General features: G+C 45.0%; 1 protein-coding gene across 1 annotated transcript; it reads right to left on the minus strand.

The window, feature by feature from the left end:
• Nucleotides 1-1,073: 1,073 nt before the first annotated feature.
• On the minus strand, nt 1,074-18,042 carry DNMT3L (DNA methyltransferase 3 like). Its single transcript, XM_032800998.2, has 10 exons — nt 18,039-18,042; nt 17,731-17,775; nt 16,581-16,660; nt 15,254-15,366; nt 12,515-12,686; nt 9,932-10,016; nt 8,945-9,033; nt 5,278-5,353; nt 3,462-3,601; nt 1,074-1,163 (listed from the first exon to the last, which is right to left on the minus strand). The coding sequence occupies exons 1-10, from the start codon at nt 18,040-18,042 to the stop codon at nt 1,074-1,076; spliced, it is 894 nt and encodes a 297-aa protein (XP_032656889.2).
• Between the last annotated feature and the right edge of the window lie 8,208 nt (nt 18,043-26,250).

Here is a 26,250-nt window from a genome sequence, read left to right on the forward strand (position 1 = left end):
TTTGAGATGTTGTAAGAAGTGTCAGGACATTCTACAGCAGTGGATTCTTCGTCAATGTCATAATAACTGGCATTATAACTCGGAGCTTTCTCTGAACTAGTGCCACGTGGCTAGAATTCAATTACAAAAATTTAGCCTTAAGCTCATGTCTTTCAGTAAAGGGTTCTTGTTTTTTTTAAATTATGTCTTGTTCACAGAGTTCAGAGTTTAAAATTGTCTAACAGAAATTTCTTGGTGTGCAAAAGCAGCGGTTGTGACGATACAGCTTGTGAGTATCTGCATCATGGAATGCATTCATTGTATGATAAATTCTTGGAAGCCAATTTAGCAGACAAATGTTCTGGGAAACCAGAAAGTGAGGCAAGTCTTGGCCAGAGGCTGTGAGAAATCTATGTTCCTCCTGTAAGCATTTTCTAGTGTATGCATAGCTGATTTTCAGCATCTTACACATGAATGGATATAACTGAAGTTCCTTTGGTGTATCCATCATAAAGCCCATGATGAGAAGTTCCATACCTGGGATGTGAAAAACCCTAAAGTCCCAAAGCTGTACTCCATGGGTACTCAGTGCATTTCAGGATTGGATCTTAATGCAAGACTGAAACATGGCATACAAGTTCTCAACCCCGATGGTAATGTACATTGTTCTTAAAGGGTGCGTCCGAGAGGATAATAGAAACCAGGGGATGAACTGGAGGGTAAGAGATGGAATTCTGCAGGCTTCTTTTGCCATCTCCACCTTCCCAAATGGCTGAGTAAGGTTGCAGGAGTGCCTGTCTTAAAGGATGGCTTCTAATCAGGCTATTTAAGTGTGAATGGAACCTATTTTAACTTCTCCCAGTAGGTTCCAAACTCAGAATGCAAGTTTGGCCGGTCAAGTTGAGATCACTTGAGTGTGTGAGAACTACAGAAACGGAGTAAAAGGACCAGAGGTAGTTGGGGGACACAGAAACATTGTAGTGTCTGAGGACACTGAACTTTAGAATCTGCTTTGCTGACTAAACTAGTTTTCAGCTTCTTTGGATCAGAGACAGGCCATTACTTAGAATTAACCCTGAAAGTAAACTGTTGTATCACCTCTTAACAGATGGTATGTTGCTCCATAAGATCACAGCATTCTGGACAGTTTCTGCATGTTCCCTGTGGATAGTCACTGCCTCCGTCTTTTTAACAGAGAAAAATATGCAAGTGTCTTAGTAGCCAGTAACTTCTGCCAACTGTTAATACTATATTGTATGGTGGTCACCAAGAACATTTAAGAACAGCGTCTACTGATTCATGACATGCTTAGCTGGTTTTCTCTTATGATTGTAGCCCTCCTTTGGGGTAGATTGGGCAAGCCTCCCTCATGTTTGAGAGCATAATAGCTGATCAGACTTTTCTAGATTTTGAAATTTAAACATAATTTCAAATTTTGAAAATTCAAAAAGAAAAAATGGATTTTTTTGCTAAACCTTTTGTAAAAAATGTTCCCCATTTTTCTATGAACAGGTTAACACTTGCTTCCATATTTCTAACACTACAAAGCAGATCAACTCCTTTTGAATTATAAATTTATAAATTATAAATTTCTTGTAAATTTATATTTATTTCTAACCTGCTTTAGTGAGCACTTACTTCTACGAGCAGCCCCATTGACTTCAACAGGTAAGTGTTGCACAAACAATTGCTTACTGTATGAAGAGCATTACTAGTATCTCTAGATCAGGGGTCGGTAACCTTTCAGAAGTGCTGTGCCAAGTCTTCATTTATTCACTATAATTTAGGGTTTCATGTGCCAGTTACACATTTTAACGTTTTTAGAAGGTCTCTTTCTCTAAGTCTATAATATGTAACTTAACTATTGTTGTATGTAAAGTAAATAAGGTTTTTAAAATGTTTACGAAGCTTCATTTAAAATTGAATTAAAATGCAGAGCCCCCTGGACCAGTGTCCAGGACCCGGGCAATCTGAGTGCAACTGAAAATCAGCTCACGTTCCACCTTTGGCATGCGTACCATAGGTTGCCTACCCCTGCTCTAAATGGAAACCAACTGATCTAAATATTGGTCATTACAGCACAGAGAAAAGGGATAGAATTGTGTATCTTCAAGAATGCATACTTTAAAGGATTAATTCCTCAAAATGTATCGTGTGAAATCAGTTGGAAGCTGCTAGATGTTTAATGTTGATCTAACAATTAATACTAATGGTAGTTTCCTTCAAAATTAATCGTTCAGTTCTCTCCAGAAAATACACCTATTACACGAACCCTTTGATGTATCATTTTATTGGGCATTGCTGCCAATTTGGACTTGCACCTTTCCCATGTGTGACAGGTGTACTGTATGTTCTGCTTCCTGGTTTTGCAGAGGACCTGAGCACCTGCAACTTCCACTGAAGTCAATGGGAACTCAGGGCGTTCATCCACTCAGCAAATCAAGACCTAAACTCATTGGGGATGGGACAATGCCTTACTATTAGGTACATATTATGCTAAATACATTATTGCTGGTCAGTAAATAATACTGTAATAGTAGGTGCATCTCTCATCAGACATTGGTCAGGCTTCTTATATTGGACAGGTGGCAGTGCTACTTCTTTCTGGCATATGCGCAATGTGCCTCAGGTGGCATGTGACCAGGAGTCATCACCGAATTTGGTCCGCTGGTTGAGTTATTAGCTTCTCTGTTCTGGCCTGGGTACTGATGGGGAGCATGACATGAACACTGATTTATGCCCCCTTAATACTGGATATTAGAGCTGTTACTAGTTTTCAAGGACTGTTGTCAGAATCAGTTATTGTTTGTAAAAGCTCTGAGATCCTTGGATGACAAGTGTTGTATCCTGACAAGTATAAAAGCATTTTGATTAACATCTGACTAATGGCTTTATGGGTGATTTCCCGGTCCAAATGAGAGTTATAATGCAGCAAAACCAGAGAGAATGACTGAATTTTGTGGCATGCACAAATACTGTGTGTATACTCACTTGGAAGTCAATTGGCACTGGTCCTTAACAGAGAACTCCACATAAAACTTCCTGCAAACTTTTGGGAAGTTCAGCTCTGGATCCAAATTGAATGATGTGGGCTTAATCTCTAGAGACGGCTCTAAATCAGAAGCCAGGTCTTCATTCCCTCCCCATCTCTCTTCCCCCACCTCAAACTTTGAGGAGATTCAGATCCAGATCCAAACATTATGATGTGAGTCTTCACTATTCCTTAATCAAAAGGAGTGAGGTTCATTTTGACCAGAGGAACTCTGCTTCCTCCACAAACTGCCCCTGTTGTACGCCAACAGCTCAGGAAGCGAGAGGTTAAAGAACCAGGAATCAGTTCTGGTTCTGTTGTATGGCACTGCAGAGAACACCATTCCCAAAAGACACAAAAACATCACTATAAAAGGACCCAGTCACTAAACACTAAGGAGACATGATGTGAAGAATAAACAATCTGGGGAGGGACTGGATTTTATGTGTACCTTAAAGAATCGTGAAGCTGTCTCTCTGTCTTCTTTTTCCAGCACCAGATTATCTACAAACATCCAGAAGAATGGCCTCTGACTGCTCTCTAGGGGTTTCCCGTATTGTAGGATGCGGTGATATTGATAGAAGTACCAAGCTAGGGGTGAAAGGGATGAGGAGAAAGGAAAGGGAAAAGTGACATCAAAAACGAAAGGAACAAATAGCAGAGACATGGCTCTCATCCTGTCCTACTCTGACTGCGGGACAGTGCAGCTTTCAAAAAGAGAGGCTAAGAGCCTCTCTACCACTACAGCAAAAAGAGCAGTGGAGGAAATTTGAAATGAGACCAGAGAGGTTACTTTTTAACATGGATAAAGTTTTCCATAACTTCAGTTTGAGGAGTCACCATTTCTCAGCTCCATAATGTGCAGCATGTAAGCAGAGGAACAGATAACAACACTAGAAGTCTGCTTCAGACCAGGTGCAACTCCATTGGCTTGAATAAGCACTTGCTTCTCCTAGGTCTGAATTGGTCTGAATGGTGTCCCTAGACTCTGTTTGTCAGAGGGTGGAGATGGATGGCAGGAGAGCGATCACTTGATCATTACCTGTTAGGTTCACTCCCTCTGAGGCACCTGGCATTGGCCACTGTTGATAGACAGGATTCTGGGCTAGATGGACCTTTGGTCTGACTCAGTACAGCCATTCTTATGTTCTTATGACCCCGGATCCTCATGGGTCAGAGGCAAAATTGAGTTGGAAATGAGTGATGTGCCTTGTAGTCACCAAGGGCCAGGCTTGCACATTGCATGGAGGCCCTAGTAAGGGGCAGTGCGGAGCTGCCCAGCCTGAGAGGGAGCACTATGGGACATTTAGCCCCAGGAAAGGAGAATGCCTCCTGAAGCTCCATGGTGTGCAAGGGGAGTGTGGACACTAATGCACCTCCTTCACGGGGTGCTACATAATGATAGACTCAAGGTCAGAAGGGACCATTGTGATCTCTAATTCCCTTCCTATGAAGCCAGTAACCACAACTGGACAATGTGTAGAGGGACAGAGCTGCTCCTCGCTCTGTTTGGAGCACCAGGAGCTCTCTAGGGGGGTAGAAATGGCCCAGCCCTGTGCTTTCTGGAATTTTTGCCCAGTCCTTGCGTGGGCTGTATGGGCCCTTACAGAGGGGGAGGCTCCTCACTGCACCCTCTACCACTACACGCCTGCATCAGGACCAGACCGAATGTGACCTCTGCAGTTGAGATTGTATGGTCACAGGAGGGGAGTCTCCAAGGAAACGTCTCTCCTTTCATAGGTGATGAGATACAGCAGATTTAATACAGTTTAATGAAACTCTCAAACGTCAGGTCAACTGTCAGGAGAGTTCTATGGCCTGTGTTATCCTGGAGATCAAACTAGATGATCACAATGATCCTTTCTGCTGTAGCAGAACAAAGGGGCTATAATCTCCAGCTGACAGCCTGCAAAGTTCACTTTAACCTTCCCCTCCCAAGGCCTGCTGGATAAGGCAGTGTCAGAGGATGGAGGGCTGAGGTCAGATTGCACAGTGTTGGTGAAATTCCACACTGCCATAGTAGTGGCTTGATGGCTGGTACAAGCCTGTGTAATTCAGAGCAATCTTGAGATTGCTGTAAATTACACAGGGGGCCAAATTGGATCTCAGCATTCCTGGGAATCAGGGGAATAGACAAATGTTTTACAGCCACCTTTTGCCTCGCCCCCTGTCTCCTCAGTACCATGAGGAGCTCTAGTACAGGTAAAGATCTAACTCTGTCAGACAGTTAATTTATGTATCATTTTATACTTCACTGCACCTCTTACCAGGAGGGTGTTCGTAGGAATTTCCAACTGGAGGAGTGGAACCAAATATGAAATCAAAAGGACCCCATCCTTTTACCTAATAAGATGTACAAGTTTCAGAACTTTTTGTTTCTTTTAGAAACATTTATTAATATTCTTATTACGATGGCTATTAAAATGTAAGCATTTGTCTACAGGCACTCAGACACTATGGTGATGGGTGTTGTATAAGAACCTGAATAGAACAGGACCTGAGGTGACCTGTGGCTCCATCTGAAGTGTTCTTTCCCATCTAGATAGCTCAAGGCAGGCCTCTCTGAGGACATCATAAAGGAGTCACTCCCAATTAGGGCCGGTGCAACCATTTAGGCGACCTAGGCGGTCGCCTAGGGCACTGGCATTTGGGGGGCACCATTTTCTTTGGCAGCGACAGCGGCGGCTGGATCTTCAGCTGCTGGTCACCGCCGGCATTTAGGCAGAGGGAGCTATGGCAGGGGAGTGCAGGGAGGGCCGCCTGCAGCAAGTAAGGGTGGGGGGGCAGCATGCAAGGGAACTCCCCGCCCAAGCTCATCCCTGCCCTGCCATGGCGTGCTCAGGGAGGAGGCAGGGTAGGGGTGAGCTGCTTCACTTCTCCCGCCTCCCAAGCTTGTGGCGCTAATCAGCTTAGGTGCCGCAAGCCTGAGAGGTGGGAAAAGTGAAGCAGCCATGGCGTGCTCGGGGTGCTCGTGTGCGGAGCAGGGGTGAGCTGGGGCAAGGGGATGCCTCAGGGTGGAGGGTGGAGAGTGGGGAGCTGCCGCAAGGGGGGCGCCTCAGGGCGGAGGGGGGCAACTGCCACAGAGGGGGTGCAAGGTGGAAGTTTGTGGCAGTTGTGCCCCTCCGCCCTGAGGCGCCCCCCTTGCGGCAGCTCCCCACTCTCCACCCTCCGCCCTGAGGCATCCCCTTGCCCCAGCTCAAGACGTGAAACATCCTTGCACCGGCCCTGCTCCCAATCACAGAGAATTTGGCGTTGTTCTCTTATTAAGGCCTGGAGAGCTTGTATTTAATGCTTAAGTTAGCATTTAGTCATTACATAACTCGAACACAACAGAAAACTGGAACTTGGTGTCGAGTGCAGCCTGCAGTCCAGAACCCCAACTTCCAAGATGGAGTCTGACCTTTGGTCTCCATGGCCACACCCAGCACTCTTACATAACAATAGCAGTTTTTCCACACAGATTCATCCTTGTACTAAAGATGGAAAAAAGAATTATAATTGATCATTACCAACCAGTCAGGAATGCTGTGAAACCTGATTATGGAAGCCAAATTTTCAAAATGTAACCTGTATTTGTGCACATGAGATTTTGCACTCAGGTCGCTTGCATGTGGAGTTATCTCTTGTGCATGCAGCTAATAGAAAATACATGCACATGTTTCTAAAGACAATATGTCAACAGACACAGTGGTGAGGAAATTGCATATACAAAGGATGAATGTCATCAGCTGCATAAAAATCTCCACCCTTCTTTTAAAGTGGGCATGGAGTTGGCAGAATCTGTCAAAGATTGGCAAGGGAGAACAAGCTGTGCAGCCCACCAGACTTTGCACTACAAGACCACAATATGAAAAAAACCGAAAACAAAAAAAAGGAACTAGGAGTTTAGAAAAGCAGCTGGTAGTGCAACAGGTGGTCAGGTTTTGAAATATTAAATATGGTTTGGGTTATGCTATTTATCCATTACTGAAATTCAGGGCTGGCTCCAGCTTTTTTGCCACCCAAGCAGTGAAGCGGAAAAAAAAGCTAAAGCTGATCGGTGGCAGCTTAATCGCTCCGCTTCCTTATTTGGCGGTAATTTGGCAGAGAGTCCCTCACTCCCTCTCTTCCTCTTTGGTGGCACTTCGGCGGCAGCTCAAAGAGGAAGAGAGGGACTGAGGGACCTGCCACCGAATTGCTGCCGAAGACCCAGACGTACTGCCTCTTTCCATTGGCCACCCCAAGCACCTGCTTCCTTCGCTGGTGCCTGGAGCCGGTGCTGCTGAAATTGCATAATGGCAGTGACCTTTCAGTGGGTAAATTAGGATGGCTTGAATAGAATTAATTACAGATTGGCTTGGATTTCTGTAAGATTTCATTCGGAAAGTCAGTTGTTGCAAAAGAAAATACTGCTACAATCTCAGGTGGCATATCTCAATTTTTGGAGCAAGGGAGGTTTTCGGTCAGTTTACTGAATCCTTGTAGCATGTAGTTGATTAAACCATGTATATACTTCGAGACTCTGTTACTCCAGTGCCACGCTTTTTTCACATTATACAAAGTTTGGCAAACAGAGCCAAATTTCCACTTCTCTCCCCCTTCCCTCCCCCCGACCGAGTAAGGAGATTTTCCACTGGGGACATATGCAGTCCATTTTGGTCAATTTCAGGGTCATAGGATTTTAAAAATCACAACTGTAATGATTTCAGCTATTTATATCTGACATTTTACAGTGTTGTAATTGTAGGGGTCCTGACCCAAAAAGGAGTTGGAGGGGGTCAGAAGGTTATTGTCGGGGTGGTTACAGTACTGCTACCCTTACTTCTGCTCTGCTGCTAGCGATGGTGCTGCCTTCAGAGCTGGGCTGCCGGAGAGTGGCGGCTGCTGGCCAGGAGCCCAACTCTGAAGGCAGAGTATGGTATGGTATTGCTACCCTCACTTCTGTGTTGCTGCTGGCGGGGAGCTGCCTTCAGAGCTGAGCGCCTGGGCAACAGCTCCCACTCTCTGGCCACCCTGTTCTGAAGGTAGCACAGAAGTAAGAGTGGCAATACTGTGACACCCTCCCCCCTTAAAATAACCCTGTGACCCCCCTGAAACTCCCTTTTGGGTCAGGACTCCCAATTAAGAAATGCTGGTCTCCCCTGTGAAATCTGTGTAGTATAGGGTAAAAGCACACAAAAGACCAGATTTCACGGTGGGAGATCAGATTTCACGGTCTGTGATGCATTTTTCATGGCCGTGAATTTGGTAGGGCCTTAGACATATGCTTCTATCAAGGGCAATAGAATTATTATTATTTATTCTTTGCATTGTGGTACTGCCCACAGGAACCAATCAGGCCCAAGCCCAGGCCAGACCCCAGTGTGCTAGGTGCTGTAGATACAAGTACATACGTAGATATGATACCCACTTGAAGGAGCTTACAGTTGAAGAGCCTGATCTGGTGCCCATTGAAGTCAATGTAAAAACACCCCTTGTCGTCAGTGGGCATTAGATCAGACCCTAAGAAAAGAGCCTGTAATCTAAGAATCCTCCATTCACACTCCCCAACCTGGATCCGGAGCAGCTCTGCCATCTCCCCTGAGGCCTGTGGTAGTGCCTAACAACCATTATGGGCTCCCTTCAAGACTCAGCTTTTGGCAGCTGGATCTTCTTTGTTTGTAGACACACTGTCCACATCCCAGCTTCTCTCCTGCCCCGCTGTGAGCCCCCTCCTGTAGAAGCACTTGGTGTAATGAGAACTGCTGTTCAACACAGTCCCAGTTGAGAAGAGAGGGATCCCTGGCTTAGCATCACTTTGACCTGCCTGCCTCCCTCTCCTGGAATGACGAAGATTCTGCTTCAGTTTAGGTCTTGTGTGGCTGCCGCCGGAGTGGCAGCATTCCCCTAGAATTGTCACAGCATATTCAGAGCTGTGCACAGTTAATTCAGTGACATTTTCTATGTCGTACTTACATCTGTCCTCAGAACATTGGTGACATCATCTAAGTATATCAGCCTGCCATCCCCCAAGCTGCTGCCCAAAAATCCAAGATTTTTCATCTCTGAAGAGCGGACATTAGAAATACAAACAGTGTTAGTAGTAAGAACTAGTTCCCTCATACAGCACCTTACTTCAGCATATCCCTAGGTTTAAGCATGTGACTGGTGGGACCAGTGTTTCAAGTTTAGCACATTCTTAAGTCCCTTGCTCAGTCAGGGTCCCAGCGAGCAGTGTAGTAACTGACATGTAATCAGGCAGCCCTTTGAGTACAGAACAGTGTTGGCTATTTACAGCTTCATAAACTGACAAAGTTGGAGACATCTCAAAATCAGGATTGTAAACATGAAATCAAGCTATGTAATGCTGCACTGAATGTCCCAACATGGGCTGCAAATAGCAACATTTTAGGTATACAACATGAGTATTAGATTGTTCTGAAAATGACACTATTGCTTTTAATGACAAATGTGAACATTTCAACTTTTTTTTTCTGCTTTACAGGTGTCAAAATGGATTTTTTTTCCTAAAAGTTTTCATGACATTTTCATATACAAATATTTGTCAAAAACTATTGGTAAAGACTTTGCTTATGAAAAGTATTTGGTAAACAAAGTGACCAAAATGGTTATTGAAATAAGATTTTTTATAATGTTTTGGATAAAAAAATTTTTTAGCAAAGCATTAATAGTTTCTTTTGATCAATGGTATTTTTTTTAAAAAAAAGCTATTTTTTTTTACAAAACAGCTCTGCATTAAACAAATTTTGACCAGCTCTTCAAATAGGGTGATGATACCTTTATGTGGGTCATAATGAATCATAATAGGTAAAATTTATCCCAAGTGTGGGCCTCATTTGTCTCACTGGAAAATGGAGTCACATCAGGGATGAACTTGGCCTGATATATTAATAGCTTTTTAATATATTTGTTTGCACTCCTAAGCCATCTATGTACACTTACCTGTGGTAATATTATCAAAAAGGGAGAGAACATTGATTGGCTTTCGATCCCATGGGGATAAAGGCTGATAAATCTCAAGATGGTTCTGTCATAAATAAAAAAGACCCTTGTTTGCACAGCCCATTCATTTGTGTGAATACTCAAAGCTGTCCATTAATAATCATAAAGCACAGACGCTGGCCTGTTTAGGGAATCTGGCTTATTGGGACTGTCACAGTGTAGGCAGGGTACTGTGCAGCCTGGAAAACCCCCGTCAGGAGGGAGAGGGATGGGGATCTTTATGTAAGAGAGTTGACATTTGAGGAGCCCGGAGCCTAGAGTGGGAACCGTTGGTGGGCCACGGAGGGGGAATACAGATGCAATTGCCCTGAACTGTGACACTGTCCCTTTTTTAATTAAATGACCCACCCAGCATTGTCAGCAAACACTCCTCTCTTCAATATCCAGTCAGGATCCCAAAGTCCACAGAAGGGCATAAGGCAACTAATTGCAATTAAAAGCGTTTCAGAACCTTGGAGACTCCTGGATTCTGATTAGCACATTAGGAAGTAGTGATTTATACATTGCAAATAAGTATCCCTTCTTAGTATAGTGTAATTATTCTGTTACATAAAATGGGTTCCACTTCATTTTCTAACACCATCCAAATTGTCTGGTACTGAATCATTTGCTGGAGAATTTAAAGCAGGATGTGATCTGAGTATGTTGTGATAATTTGCCTTGTGGCAGGTAAAATGTAAAGGGGCAGTACCCAATACACCCAATACAAATTTCTTATCAAACCCTAAACTGATGTGCAATGTAGAAAAATATGAGTATAGTCTAAGACAGTGGTTCTCAAACTTTTTTTTCTACAGACCACTTGAAAATTGCTGAGGGTCTCGGTGGACCACTTAATGATTTTTCCAAATGCTGTTTGTACCAGTAGCTAACTATTGTGAAGTGCTTTGGATAAAAGCACAAATAAAAAAACCCTTAATAATAATTAACACTTTTTTGTTCTACAATAAAAGCACACAACTTATATTTTAATATCAGTAGCCTTACCTTTCTAACGCAATGGTTGTGCCCTCTCTCCCCCGCCGCAGCAGCCCCTGAGCTGGGGCTGGGAAGGAGGGGGGTCTCTCCCTGGCAGCCACAGCTCTGAGCTGGGGAAAGTTGCCTTTCTCTTGCCGCCACAACCCTGCACATCCCAAATTTTCCTCACCCCCTCTTCTCACCCCACTGTGCCTCCCGCCTACCCTATATTCTCCTCAGGGCCACCACCTCACCTTACATGTGTGTCTTCTCCAGGGTCCAGGCACCTAATTAGTAGAGCCACGCCTGCGTGGCTCCATTAATTAGGTGGGTGGCCCTTTATTTTTTTGTGTGCGGCCACCAAGGCACGCACCTTAGAGGGAACTATCCGTGGACCACCTGAATGGAGCTCACGGACCACTGTTTGAGAACCTCTGATCTAAGATGTCTGTGATGATTGCTGACTGCTGCAGAACTCAGTTCTTTCGGTATTTAAGGTGGTAATTAGATAACATGGTGATCAACACCTTATTAAAACCTATGGTAGGAAGATTTCAGATTTTCATCAGTATTTGTCCCCAAATATTTTTATTTTTGCAAATAACAGCCTCGCATTCCTTCTAACAGTACAGCTGATGGGGCTCTGCTTCCACCTGGTGGAGGCAGAACATATCTGAAGGGTATGCTGGCTGTTTCTTCTTGCAGAGGTGATAGATACCTACGGTCAATTTTTTGTGTCTATAACTGGCTGCAAGAAAAGAATTTCAGCCACCATTCTCAACTGGCACGGAAGAATAAATGATACACTTAAAAAATTCCAAAGCTGTTAAATTCTAATCTGTATTTTGGTTATGACAGGAGCCTGATGCAGTTAATATATTTTATTTGTCTTAGTAGTACAAAGAAAAAGAGTCCAGCTATCATACGTGAACCTAGCTCTGAATACTTTGCATGAATTCTATATCAGAAATCTAATTGATCTTTAATGGTTTTATCTGAACTAAAATGATCATTCTTTTGGCCTATTTTGATAGCACCTGTGTCCTGAAAAAAAAAAAGCCATGTACATTTAATGATCAAGAAGGAAAATATATATGATGGATCACCATGAACATATCTTATTTTTTCCTCTCTAACTTTTAAAAACAAACAACAGTAACAAAAAAGGATTGTCAAGGTATTTTACATAATTTTTCTCCATAACCTTTTTGGAAGCTGCTTCCTTATGAAACTGTTTCTTTCTTCAGTCCCACATACACACTAAGGCTCAGATCCTGCAAACATGTAGCAATCTGTGTAATTTTGCTGATGTATGTAAAGTCACACACATATACATATTTGCAAAATCAGAGTCCAATGTTAATTTAAAATGCAGGGCTGCTGGGTATTGATTTACTTTTTTATAAGAAACAGGATTTCAACATTTGTTCTGAAAACATATGCACATGTTGGAGCTCATTATTAAGAGACACCGGAAGAAAGACAGGTCAATGATTGGGTCTGTGTCAGCCTTGACTCCTCCATCTCTTTAATTTTATATTAAAAGTTAATGGAGATGTTCCTTACAGATTCCTGATCGTAGAAGCACTTCAGTTTTGCACGCCATCTCTTCTTCCTCTTCAGCAAACCATTTGAACTCAAGGGGAGGCACATGAAACACAGCCATGTATTCATTGCTTTAATTTTCTCTGCAGTACCAGGACTTACAAGGACATCCAGACACTCCAGACAATAGCATCTACACAAATTAAATAATAAGTCAATTCAGTGTTTAAACAGATCTTTCCACATATTCTATGCTAGCCAGAGGCTCTGTTTAACTGGTTTGGTTCTTTTCTGATGTTTAAAATCATATTCAAGATAATTATCTTTTTCCTCAGAAATGTTTCACTGAAGATGCTGGTACATTGTCAGTTATATGATAAAGCACTTTAGCAGTGTAATGCCCATGAATGATCCCCGTCTGTGTTCCTGGCCACACCTTTAAAACAGTCAAAGTTGAGGTAGATTCAAAGGAACAATCCCAGTTTTTATGCAAAACTTAGGGTATGGTGAGACTAGAAGCACTGGGAATTTACTGTAGTTTGTTTTCAATCAAATGACCAGCCATGCTAGATATGTCCAGTAAAAACCCACATGCTTTTTATTTTTATACCAAGTCTAAAGAGCAAATCAACTCCCATTGAACTCAGTGGAAAGACAACACCCCCATTCACCCCCGCCCTGACTAATATGGGGATTAGTTGGGGCCTGAATGCATTACAAGGGAGCTCCTGTTTATGTGGGGCACAACAACTAGGGCATAAGCTTTAGGAATGAGATAAGGGGCATTTTTGCAGGGTCGGGAAAAAGGGGACATCCAAGCCAGGACAACCTTGAAGATTAAAGTAACCTCAAAATGGGGCAGCTGTCAGTTAGTGAGAAGGGCAAGTATTTGGCTATTTCCCCTGCTAGCTGTGCACAGAGCACTGAGCTGTTCTTCACCCTGCTGAATCATCACTCGTAGAAATACAACCTCCATCTTCGGGTGGCGATGGACATGCCAAAGGGTAACTTTAATTTTGGGTGCTGATGAGCTTGGCAAAAAATGTTATAGGGTGAAATCTTAGCCCGAGGGAAGTCAGTGGGAGTTTTGCCACTGACTTCACCGGGTGCATCTAGAGTGCAAAAAACCCCCTGCGGCAGCAAGTCTCAGAGCTCTGGGCTACAGATTCAGGCTTGAGCTATGGTGCTAAAAACAGCACCCCCCTTTGCTGAGTCTCAGAGCCCAAACTCCAGCCCGAGCAGGAATGTCTATGTTGATATTTTTAGTGTCGTAGCGTGAGCCTGAGACTGTAGATCTAGGTTCTGTGATTCACTTTTTTCCCTTTTTCCAGTGTAGAGGTACCCACTGTGGGCAGGATTCACCCGCGGGCATTGCTGGTGATTTGCAAGGTGCCACTCTTCTCCCTCCTTTCCCCAGTTAGCCATGTTCAAATAAGTTGTTTTCTTACACAATTGGAATGGAATACATACATGGACAGACAAATATTATGACAAAGTGTCTTGAATAATCTTTAAAAGCAGCAGAGAATCCTGTGGCACCTTATAGACTGACAGACGTTTTGGATCATGAGCTTTCGTGGGTGAATATCCACTTCGTCAGGTGAACTAGACTGACCCTGAGCCCATGCCCATTCCGAGCTCCGCCCACATGTTTCCTTGACAAGTTTGTTTGTAGAATTCCATTTCTTTATTCACATTTATAACTGAGGGTTTTAAATGATGAGTTTTTCTTTAATCCCCAGGGCTGCCCAGAGGATTCAGGGGGCCTGGGGTCTTCGGCTGCGGAGGGGCCCCCGCTTTGGCGGTAATTCGGCAGCGGGGGGTCCTTCCGCTCCGGGACCTGCCGCCAAAGTGCCCTAAAGACCTGCGACGGGGCCCCCCGCCGCCGAATTACTGCAGAAGACCCGGCACTGCGGCGGTGGGTCCCGCTTCATCGGTAATTCGGTGGGGGTGGATCCTTCCGCCCTGAGGCGGAAGGACCCCCGGCCGCTGAAGACTCGGAGTGGAAGAAGCTCCGGGGGCCCAGGCTCCGCGACAGTTTCCCAGGGCCCCTGGAGCGAGTGAAGGCCCCCGCTCCAGGGGCCCCAAAAAACTCTCATGGGGGCCCCTGCGGGGCCCGGGACAAATTGCCCCACTTGCCCCCCTCTCTGGGCGGCCTTGTTAATCCCTACCCTGCTGCTATCCTGTGGATAATTTGTGTTGAATTACTTGGGGAACTACAGATGATTTAAATGTGTATGTGCGTGCTGGGCATGTCAAAACCTGCACAACCCAAACAATATAAGGTAAAACAGTGATAGGTGGTGAACACAGTGTAGGTCCTGATCTAAAAATCTGACATCCCAGCACCCCAAGCTTATCGGAACTTTGTAGCTAGCTCAAACCTCAGTGAACTGAACCAGATCCCTGCATGCAAACCTGCCCCTTCAAACTTTGTGGAAGTTTGGAACTGGATTTGATCCTTGTCGCTTAGGGTAGGTCTATGCTGCAGTCACTGGGTGTAGCCATACTAAGCTAGTTTTAAATTATCTATCAAAGCAGCAAAGCTGTGACAGCACGCACTTCAGCATGGGCCAGTCCCACAAGTAATTATTCAGGGTTCAGGGCCAGTTTTTACTGCCTACGCTGACACGTGCAGCTGCACCGTTCTGGTGCCCAAGTTAGCTAGATTAAAGCTAGCTGCAGTTTGTCCGCTCGAGCTGCAATCACATGCAGCCATTGCAGTCTAACCAGCCTCTCAGGCCTACCCGTAGTCTTTACCTATTGCAAGTTGGATCATCGCACATTAGCAGAGTTTTCCCTGAGCAGCAGATGGTACAAAAGGCTGGGAAGCCATCCTCATCATACAGGAAAAATGTTTCCAGAAAGTTCTCCTTATAAAACAGCAAACTGAAGTTAGTTGCAAAAATAGGTTTATTGGATAAAATGTAACAATCATCCTGAGCTGTGTTTGCTTTGCACCTGAGCTTCCCTCTTGTGCTATTGTTTTTATGTTGCACCATTAACGTGCATGACGCTTTGCAAACAGATCATAAGTTTCCTGCCCCAAGAAGCAGAATGTACAATTGAATGTAGACTAAATACTGACAAAGGAGGTGAAGAATAGGATGAAACATAAAAGCAACCTGATATATTATATAACTTTAGCCATATAATTATAATATGTAAGTCTTACATGGTGCTCCTCATCAGTAGATCTCAAAGGGAGGCAAGTATCATTATCCTCATTTTACAGATGGGGAAACTGAGGCACAGAAAGGGAAGTGACTTTCCCAAGGTCACCCAATGGCCCAATGGGCAACATGAGACTATATCAATTCTAATTTTTATAAAGTATTATTATTATTCGTGAGTGTAAACTCTAATGGGAGCCAAATTAAAGGACACTGAATTGAGGCATGTGTGTTGCTGGTTAGTGATACTTCCTTATATATTTAGGCCAGAATGGGACCATTCTGATCCCCTAGGATTTAGAACCTCACCCAATCATTTCTGCATCAAGCCCATAGCTTCTCTGTGAGCTACAGAATATCTTTTTAAAAGTTGTGCCATCTAGATTTAAAGCCTTCACATGATGGGGCACCCACCACATCCTTAGGTAAGTTGTTCCAATGGGTAATTACTTTCACTGTTCAAAATGTCCACTGTATTTCTAGTTTGAATTTGTCTAGCTTCAGCTTCCAACCATTGCATGAGTGCTGGAACTAGGGGTGTTGAGGCTGGGGTGCTGAGGCTGGGGTGCGTGTGGTGATACTGCAGCACCCCCTGGCTTGAAGTGGTTTCCATTATATACAGGGTTTACAGTTTGGTTCAATGTCTCTCAGCACCCCCACTATACAAATTGTTCCAGCACTTCTGAACCATTGGATGTCATTATCCCTTTTTCTGCTAGATTAAAGAATCATCTGCAATCAGAAATCTTTTGCCATGTAGGTACTTACAGACTATGATCAAGTCACCTCTGACCGTCTCTTGGATAAACTAAATAGATGATGTTTCTGAAGTGTCTCATTGACTTCAAGGGATCCACTTTCAGCTGAGATAATAGGCAGGGGGGCTGCCTTGTTGAGCCATATGAACTACTAACCGTACATGGAGTACAAATTCCTCCGTGAAACAAGGGATGCTGGGTATGAATCTGGAAACTGCCACAGCAGATGCAGATTTCTATAAAACACAAAGAATGTCCTCTCTTAAAATCTAGTATTCTTTAATTTCAGCCTCTCTTGTTTATTTCTTCTGGACAAAATGCAGAATTCTTTAGACATTGCTCTGAAACCTGAGAGGCTAAGCGTTCCCAGATTAGTAACTCCTATTATTACATGTTCAGCACACTAGTTAGAAATGAAAAACAGTGACAAAAATATTCTTTAATGCGTTCTAAAGAAGACTTTTAGGACTATGGTCTTCATCTGCACAGCAGGAAGGATAGGAAAAGGATCAATGTTACTAATAAAGTCGTAGGGACATTGTGTTTTTAATACAGACTATTTAAAACGCTGTCAATGCAAGGATCCACTTCCACCTGAGATAATTTTCACACCACTCCTGTGGACATTGCCTGTGAGCCATTTCTTTCAAGGTTGCCTGCTAGAGACCTGCCAGCACTTCCAAATCACAGGATTTGTTCTTAAGGGCTAGATTTTCAATGACGCTCTCTGATCTAAAGACAAACCTGCATCTTTTTTAGCCAGACAGTTTCGTCTTGCTTCCAATCTATTCAGCATCATCTAGCCTCTGTTCTATCTAAGGGCTGGCCTAACACACCCACAAATGATCCTTGAAGGGCCACCACTAGCAGCGACAAGGCAGTGCAGTCTCTGTGCCCGTTCAGCTTTCATTTTCTTTTTCAAAACTGCCAGTTGATGTCAATTTTGCTGATACTTCTTGTGATGAGTCCATTAGATGCTGGTGTAAGTCCACCAAATCATTTCCTATAGGCCAGCAAACCACCAAATGTTAATGTCTTTCAGGAACTACCAACCTGGGGCAGATTTAAATTAGTGAACCAGAAGTGAGGATGGCTGTAATCCCAATCCTTTAGGGCAGCCATTGTATGCCAAATTCTTCTTAATGTATTTTTGTTTATGTTTGATTACCCCATATTTTTGGATATTGCTTTCAAGTGATACACTTGATTTTTTTTGTCATTTTGGTTAATATGCAGTGTGACATGGAAATTTAGCCACATGGCTAAATGGCCTGTTGGTTTTAGGTCATTTAATTTGATTACTCACCTTCAATACTCCTTTGGTTTTCATTTACTTCATGTGCAATAAGATCTGGGGAAAAACAAAATGTAATACTAATTGTTTATTTCTTCAAAAACTTGAAGAGCAACAATCCTTAAGAGTTGGCACACCCTGTATTTTCTGCTAGACAAACAAAAGAGTTCCCTGAGAAATTTATGAGCCAATCATTCAAGCCCTCCCTATGAAGAATCCCATTTGAGTCCATGTGAGTTCTGCATACAGCTGGAGTTGAAGATCAGTCCTATAGTTTTGCTCCAGTGTTTCCTTTTTGTAGATCAAATAACTTCACTGACTCATGATGTGCACACAAGTATAAAATTGTATGCTGCTTTAGTAGCACACTGCAGGTCAAGTTGCTGCAATGTTTTAAAGAAAGTCTAGAGTAAAAGTGTCAACATATTGTGAATTCCTTCAGAAAACACTGATACCTCTGTTGCGGCTTGAGGGTGTAGCAGGCATTATTTCTTCAAGAGAGTCAAGAGATATCACATCAGAAGAAGTGCTTTCTTCGTCTTGCAGCTCTATCGCTTGAGGGGAAAAAAAATCAAGCAATCGTCAGTTTCTTGGACAGTAACTCCACTTTTAGCAGTACTGAGATTTTCTAAGCAAGAAACACCATTATAGCCAGGTTACACCACTGAACTTTTGCAATTTCTATTTCCATACTTTTGGAAACACCAGTCTAGCCCACCCACATTCACTGGATTCTTCAAACAGCTGAGAAGACATGTATTTATATAGCTGATCCATGCACAGTTAGCTGAAGTGTGTGTGTGGGGATCATTTATTATTCCAATGTGCAGAGTGGCCCAACCCTCCCTCCTATGGATTGAAGTGTCTGTTGTAACCCATGGCAGCAATTCACGTTCCCCAGGGCTGAACTAACTTTGAATCAGACACATTCTCTCCTATGCCCGCAGTCTGGTACTGAGCATCCCTTCCAATTTTCCCAAGAGAGGAGGAAGTTTACAGTTCATCGTTTAACTCTCCAGAGGTCCGTCTCCCAGAAGTCATGAGAGCATCAGGCATTCAGGGACTGGGCAGCCCCCGCTGCTTCCTGCCCCTACCATCGCCTGGACCGTGTCATTGACAACCCCTCCGGTTACAAAGGCATTGAAACCCCAGGCTGGCTCCAGTCATTTCCATTGCTCACTTATTCCAGAGAAGCTGGGCTCCACCTCCTCCAGGTCCTCTGCGCTGTCTGTGTCCGACAGGACCAGCACTGGTTCTCCCTGGGCCATGCTGCGTCTATATGGACCATACGCAGGACCGCCCGGCAGCAGTAATCGCACATTGGTGTGCCGCCGGAACCGCCGAAGGGCAAGCTTGTCGGGCGCTACCAGGCGGTGTGCTGGGCGGGGCTCGCCGCACAGGGGGCGTGGTGAATGTGTCTCTTGCAGGGGTCTGTGATGGACGCTCCAGGGAAAGGTTTTGGGCAGCGGTGGAAAGCTTTCTTTATAATAATTCGCCAAGGAAATTCCAGCCCTGAGAGATCGTGGAGGTTATATGCACTCTCCAGCGCCTAAGGTGTGTGCGTGTTTGTTTTGCAATGCTGGCTGCATCAAGCCCCGTTTTAGAGTTAAGTTCATGCCAGAAGAGCAGCAACGTTCTTTAGTTTTCCAACCTGTCGTCAATTTCATTTACGTACTGAAAAACCAAAAAAGCAGCTTTTAAAAGAAATGTCTGTATTATAATTATCCTGTACTGTATCATATGTGCTGTGCATAGGTTTCGGTCTATCAGATCTTACTTTATATGCACACAGTGCTATAGTTGGGTGCACACTACTGTCTGCATACATATATATAACACAGAAGTATATATCCAGTGTTGTGTTTGTATAGCTCATGTATGTATCTATCAGTGTTACAAGCCTGTTATAAAATTAGATAATTGATTTTCAAAACTCCACAAAAAAGGTCTTTTCAAAAAAGTTCGATATATATAGTTTATAAAATACTGACAACCAAATGAACTTTGCTGTTAGTCTGGTATTATGATTATTCCACATAAATAAATATATTGGGAGATTTTTGCTTTTGGAGGCACATCATTTTTTTTAAAGGTAACAGTACAGGGGTCTTAGCTGATGAAAAGAAACTTTGTTGCATTTGCATACACAACGATACCCTTTTTCTAATTGAATTAAGTTATTGCTAAGTGAGTTTTTTTGATGAAAGGTTTTAGCGTTAAGTCTTGCCTTAGTAAGTAGTGATACTGGATACTGAATGCCCTTTCTTCACAGAACTAGAAAAAAGATAAAGATCAAAACTTTCAGTAGAAAGGGCAGATACATCCCTGCTATAAGTAAAAACTAAGGATTGTGCATGAGGATAAAGCATATGCTGGGACACTAAGGCTGCAAATAGATGCATCAAAGATCGACATGACCAATCCTTACTCAGCAACTCTGATGTCTAAATTAATTGCCAGCTAACTGGTTTAACTGATGCTGGAATAGTGAATGTTCTGGTTTTGTTATTGTTAGTTTTTCTTTTCAGTAGCCTCTGTCATAATAGAAAAATGTGAAGCTGCTGAATGATGGGGATGGTGGAAATGGTTCGACATGTTTAATTTATTAATATAGGAGAATTCTGTATTTTCTTGAAGCAAAAAGTTTAAGGACAAATTAGACAGATATGTGATACAGACAAGAAGCACAGAACACTCTATTGAAGACATACAAGACCTGTATTTTATTGTTTTTAATTGATCAAAGCTCCCGCTGATGTCAGTGGGAGTCTTGCTTGACGATGGCAGAACTTGGCCCAATCTGTAAGTAAGGTCTCTCTTTTGGTGTGGCGGTTGATTTTAAATATTAAAATAAAGCCCTTGTTTTATTTGAACTGCCACACACTTAAAATAAATGAGATCTTACTTTTATTTTCATTTAAAATATCTCAGCTTCCTCTCCCACTTTCCCATCCAAATTAGGCACTGGAAGAATCAAAAACATTAATTTGTGCAGAATTATCAAAATGTATTATTTTACTGTTAGTGTGAATTAATTTATATTCGTGTTGGTTCAGTTGAAATACAATATCATTAACCTTTAGTTATCAATAGGCTTGAGTTTTGTTGCATTGGTTTACTTTACGTAATTTCAATTATAAAACAATAAAGGGAAAAATACCTGCTAGTTTAATGCCCCCAGGAACTAAATAATTTGCAGGAGGAATCTGAAGCAGAAGCGGTATCTTTCCCCACCCGCCAAAGAGATGTGACGTTCAGAGATGGCCCTGACCTAAAAAGTTCAGGTCTGGATCGAAACTTTCTCAAAGTGTGGGGATATTTGGGTCTGTGGTGAGTTGGTTCAGCTCTTCATAGAGATGGACAAATCACAAAGTTCAGCTCTAGATTAAAATTTCCACAGAGACCTGGGATCTAAGGCTTTAGAAGTCTCATCTCTAATTAGAAGATTTAGCCAATCAAGTATTTTGATTCACTACGAAATTAGGTCGATTTTATAGAAGTTGATTTTTAGAAATTGATTTGGTACAGTCAGTTGTGTATATCCCCACTAAGCTCATTAAGTTGGTGGAGTGCATCCTCACTACCATGGCTAGCATCAACTTAAAGAGCAGTGCACTATGAGTAGCTATCCCACAGTTCCTGCAGTCTCCGCCGCCCATTGGAATTCTGGGTTAAGCTCCCAATGCCTGATGGGGCAAACACATTATCGCGGTTGGTTTTGGGCACATGTCATCAGTTGCCCCTCCCTCTGAAAGCAATGGCAGACAATCATTTCGCACCTTTTTTTCCTGGGTTACCTGTGCAGATGCCATACGACAGCAAGCATGGAGCCCACTCAGCACACCGTCACCACTGCTATAGGGGCTGCTGTGATCCAAGTAGCCAATGCAATCATTGACATTCTGTTATCAAGGATAGTGACTCTGGGAAATGTGTGGGCCTTGTTAGATTTTAGGTGCATCATATTCCTATCCTTTGTCACTAGTGAAGAAGTCTTGCAGCCCTACATTCCAGTCCGGTTGGTGCTGTAAGACCTCATAGCACTTCTGTGGTTGACACATGTAACAGCTCCAGGGCTCTTGCACTTTTGCCTTGCCCTCCCCGGACCTCCAAGCATTTGACACAGAAGCACCTACAGCAGCTGGCATTGCTACACAGCTGCAGCTCCTTTCCTTCGCAGCAGACGGTGCAGTAGGACTGCTAACCATCATCATCCTCTGCAATTCTGCTCTCCAGCGATGAGCTCAGGGGATCTGTACTGGTCCTCCTGGGTGCTGCTGGCAGCAGATTATAGGCATGCACAGCACATTCCATTAGAGTGTACACCCAGGGAATTTTATTTTTTTTAAAGGCAAATATCATAAAGGTTGGAGTGCGGGAGTAAGTGCGGAGTGTGGGAGGGGATGTGGTGTGAGGAAGGGGCTCAAGGCAAGGGATTGGGGTAGAGGAGGGGTGCGGGGTGTATGAAGGGCTCAGGGCAGGGAGTTGAGGTGCAGGAGGGGTGCAGGGTGTGGTAGGGGGCTCAGGGCAGGGAGTTGGGCTGCAAGGTGCAGGCAGGGGGCTTAAGGCAGGGGGATGGGATACAGGAGGGGTGTGGGGTGTGACAGGGGGCTTAGGGCAGGAAGTTGGAGTGCAAGGTGCAGGCACAGGGCTTAGGGCAGGGAGTTGGGGTGCATGGGGTTCAGGGTGGAGTGGGGGCTCAGGCGAGGGGATTGGGGTGCGAGGTGCAGGCAGGATTAGGGCAGGGCATTGGGGTGCAGGGGAAGGCGGGGTGCAGGCAGGGGGCTCAGAGCAGGGGGTTGGGGTGCAGAAGGGGTGTGGGGCATGGCAGAGCTCAGGGTAGGAAGTTGGGGGTGGGGTGCAGGAGGGAGCTCGAGGCAAGAGGTTGGAGTTCAGGATGGGTGTGGGGTGCAGGAGGGATGTGGGGTGCAGCAGGGGGCTCAGGGCTGGAAGTTGGGGGCGGGATGCAGGAGAGGTTTGGGCTCCAGCCCGGCGCCACTTACTTGCAGCGACGCGCTCCCTGCCTGCCTGCCCTGGGCCCGGCCCCACACCGTGCTGCTCACCACGTCCCTCCACGGCTCCTTGCGGGGGGGGACACCGGGCTCCATGTGTTGCCCTTGCCACACCTCCAGGTGCCTCCCCTAAAGCTCCCACTGGCCACGGTTCCCAGTTCCCTGTGGCACCACAGCACCATGGGGGCAAATCCTGCAGGCTGGATCCAAAGCCCTGAGGGGCCGGATCCAGCCTGCAGGCATAAGGGTGTGCCTGGCACACCTGGCACACCCCGTGCACACACCTATGCAACAGACGTTGCAGTAGGACTGCTAACCATTGTCTTCCACTCAGGGGTGAAAGTAACTTATAGGACTTACCGGTACTGCCGGAGTCTGAGGGTGGCATGGCCTCAACTGGAAGAGGTGATTCCTCTCAAGATTTACAGGCCCTGGGGCACTGGCTGTGGCTGGGAGCCCCAGGGCCTTTAAATCAACCCAGGGCTCCCAGCTGCAGAGGTGGCTGGGAGCTCCTGGGGCTCAGTGGAAAATTAAAGAGCCTGAGGCTCCAGCTGCCGTGGCGCTCCAGACCCTTTAAATCCCCACCGCAGCTCTGGAGCTGCGGGCAGGATTTAAACAGTTCTGGGCTGCCCGCAGCTGCGGCACCCAGAGCCCTTTAAATCCGGCCCCAGCCTGGCAGCTGGAATCAAGGGGGAGGTGGTTTAAAGGACCCTGGGCTGACTGCAGCCGCGCACCCCAGAGCGCTTTAAATCCGGCCCCAGCCCGGCTGCTGGAGCTGCGGGTGGGGGGTTTAAAGGGCTTTGGGCTGCCAGCTGCAGCAGGGAGCCCAGAGCCCTTTAAATCCCAACAGGAGAAGCCAGGCTGAGCCTGCACGGCATACTGGCTCTTGCCAGTATGCCGTACCGGCCTGTACCGGCTTACTTTCACCTCTGCATCCACTGCTTCTGCGGCAACTCGGCTGTCCTACGCCCCAGCAATGAGCTCGGGGGATCCGTTCTGGTCCTCCTGAGTGCTGCTGGCAGCAGATAGTGCAATAGGACTGGTAACTTTCCTTGTTGGACGTGTAGCTTGGCTGGGGGTTCTGGGAACGTCTTCTCTGCTTGGCTCCTAGCAACCTCCAGGGCATGGTGTACGGCTCCGTCACTTCCCTTGCAGCTCTGCTCTCCTGCTCCACAGCAATGAGCTTGGGGGATCTGTTCATGAAGCCTGGACAATACTAAGGAGCAGTTCAACTATAGGCTGAGAAAGTGCAGAATGGTGGTAGAATGCGGCTTTGGACATTTCAAAGCTCGCTGGTGCTGTTGATCTGACCTCAGCTCAACCAAGATTCCCATTGTTATTGCTGCTTGCTGTGTGCACCATAACGTCTGTGAGAGTAAGGGGGAGACGTTTATGGCGGGTGGGAGGTAGAGGCAAATTGCCTGGTGTCCAATTTTGAGCAGCCAGACACCAGGACGATTAGAAGACAACAGCAAGGCGCGCTGCGCATCAGAGAGGCTTTGAAAATCAGTTTCATGACTGGCCGGGCTTTGGTGTGACAGTTGTGTGTGTTTCTCCTTGATGCAAACCTGCCCCCTTTGTTGATTTTAATTCCCTGTAAGCCAGCCACGCTCTCCACTTCGAAATAAAGTAGCTATTGTTTTGAAGCCATGCATTCTTTCTTTATTAATTGAAAAAAAAATGAGGTAACAGGCAAGGTAGCCCAGGTTGGATGGGGGAGGAGGGAACGACAAGGCCACATTGCTTATTGTAGCCACACTAAAAATCAAACTGTTTGAATGATGGCCTTCGGTTGCTTGGGCCATCTTCTGGAGCGGATTGGCTGGGTGCCCGGAGCCTCCCCCCCACGTTCTTAGGCAGCTGAGGCAGAGGCTATGCAACATGAGGAGGAGGGTAAGCGATTATACAGTGGACGTAGTGCACGTCTGTGCTTTTGTTGGCTTTCCTGCAGCTCCAACAGATGCTTCATCATGTTCGTTTGCTCTCCCATTAGCCTCAGCATCACATCCTGCCTCCGCTCTTCGTGCTCACTTAATTCTTTCCTGGCCTCTGCCACTGAATGCCTCCAAGCATTAAGCTGTGCCCTATCAGTGTGAGAGGACTGCATGAGCTTGGAAAACATGTCATCACAAGTGCGCTTTTTTTGCCTTCTAATCTCTGATAACCTCAGGGATGGGGATGATAGGGGGAGCAAAGAAACATTCTATGCTCTATGATTCTGGGGGGAACTGCATGGTGACCTGTGCTGCTGAGTTCGCCACGCTGACCAAACAGGAAATGAAATTCAAAAGTTCCCGGGGCTTTTCCTATATATCTGGCTAGTGCATCAGAGTTCAAAGTGCAGTCCAGAGCAGTCACAATGTTGCACTCTGGGATAGCTTTGGGAGGCCAATACCGTCGATTTGCATCTGTACTACCCATTATTTGACCCAGCAAGGTCGATTTTAGCGCTACTCCCCTCGCCAGGGAGGAGTACAGAAGTTGATTTTAAGAGCCCTTTAGGTCAACAGAACGAGGTTGGTTGCATGGACGCATTCATTTTTAAATTGACCTAACGTGGCTAAATTTGACCTAACCCCAAAGTGTAGATCAGGCCTGATTCTTAAGTTTCAGAGTGGTAGCCGTGTTAGTCTGTATCAGCAAAAACAACAAAGAGTTCTTGTGGCACCTTAGAGACTAACAAATTTATTTGGGCATAAGCTTTTGGGGGCTAAAACCCACTTCATCAGATGCATGGAGTGAAAAATGCAGGAGTAGGTATAAATACGTTAGATCAATTTAAAAAATGAATCATCCACACCACATAGCTCCGTTACCCAAATGGCTCCCAGTCTAAAACAACAAACAACACCTGAGAGGTGGCAGAAAGGAACACCATCAAAATATATGATCCTTTATTATTTGTGTTACTGTAGCACCTAGGAGCCAATCATAGGCCAGGACTCAACTGTACTAGTTGTTGTACAAACACAGAACAAAAAGATTGTCCCTGCCACAAAGTGTTGCATCTTTTTGACCCAGGCAGCTAGTCAGAGGCCTAGTCTACACTATGCATTTAAACCGATTTTAGCAGCATTAAATGGATTTAATGGCGCACCCGTCCCCACTACGAGGCCCTTTACATCGATATAAAGGGCTCTTTAAATCGGTTTCTGTACTCCTCCCCAACAAGAGGAGTAGCGCTAAAATTGGTATTACCATATCGGATTAGGGTTAGTGTGGCCGCAAATTGACGGTATTGGCCTCCGGGAGGTATCCCACAGTGCACCACTGTGACCGCTCTGGACAGCAATCTGAACTCGGATGCAGTGGCCAGAAAAACAGGAAAAGCCCCACGAACTTTTGAATTACATTTCCTGTTTGCCCACCGTGGAGCTCTGATCAGCACGGGTGGCAATGCAGTCTCAAATCCAAAAAGAGCTCCAGCATGGACCGTACGGGAGATACTAGATCTGATCGCTGTATGGGGAGACAAATCTGTTGTATCAGAGCTCCGTTACAGAACACGAAATGCCAAAGC

The sequence above is a fragment of the Chelonoidis abingdonii genome, chromosome 1, assembly GCF_003597395.2.
Source record: "Chelonoidis abingdonii isolate Lonesome George chromosome 1, CheloAbing_2.0, whole genome shotgun sequence".
NCBI classification, from domain to species: domain Eukaryota; kingdom Metazoa; phylum Chordata; order Testudines; family Testudinidae; genus Chelonoidis; species Chelonoidis abingdonii.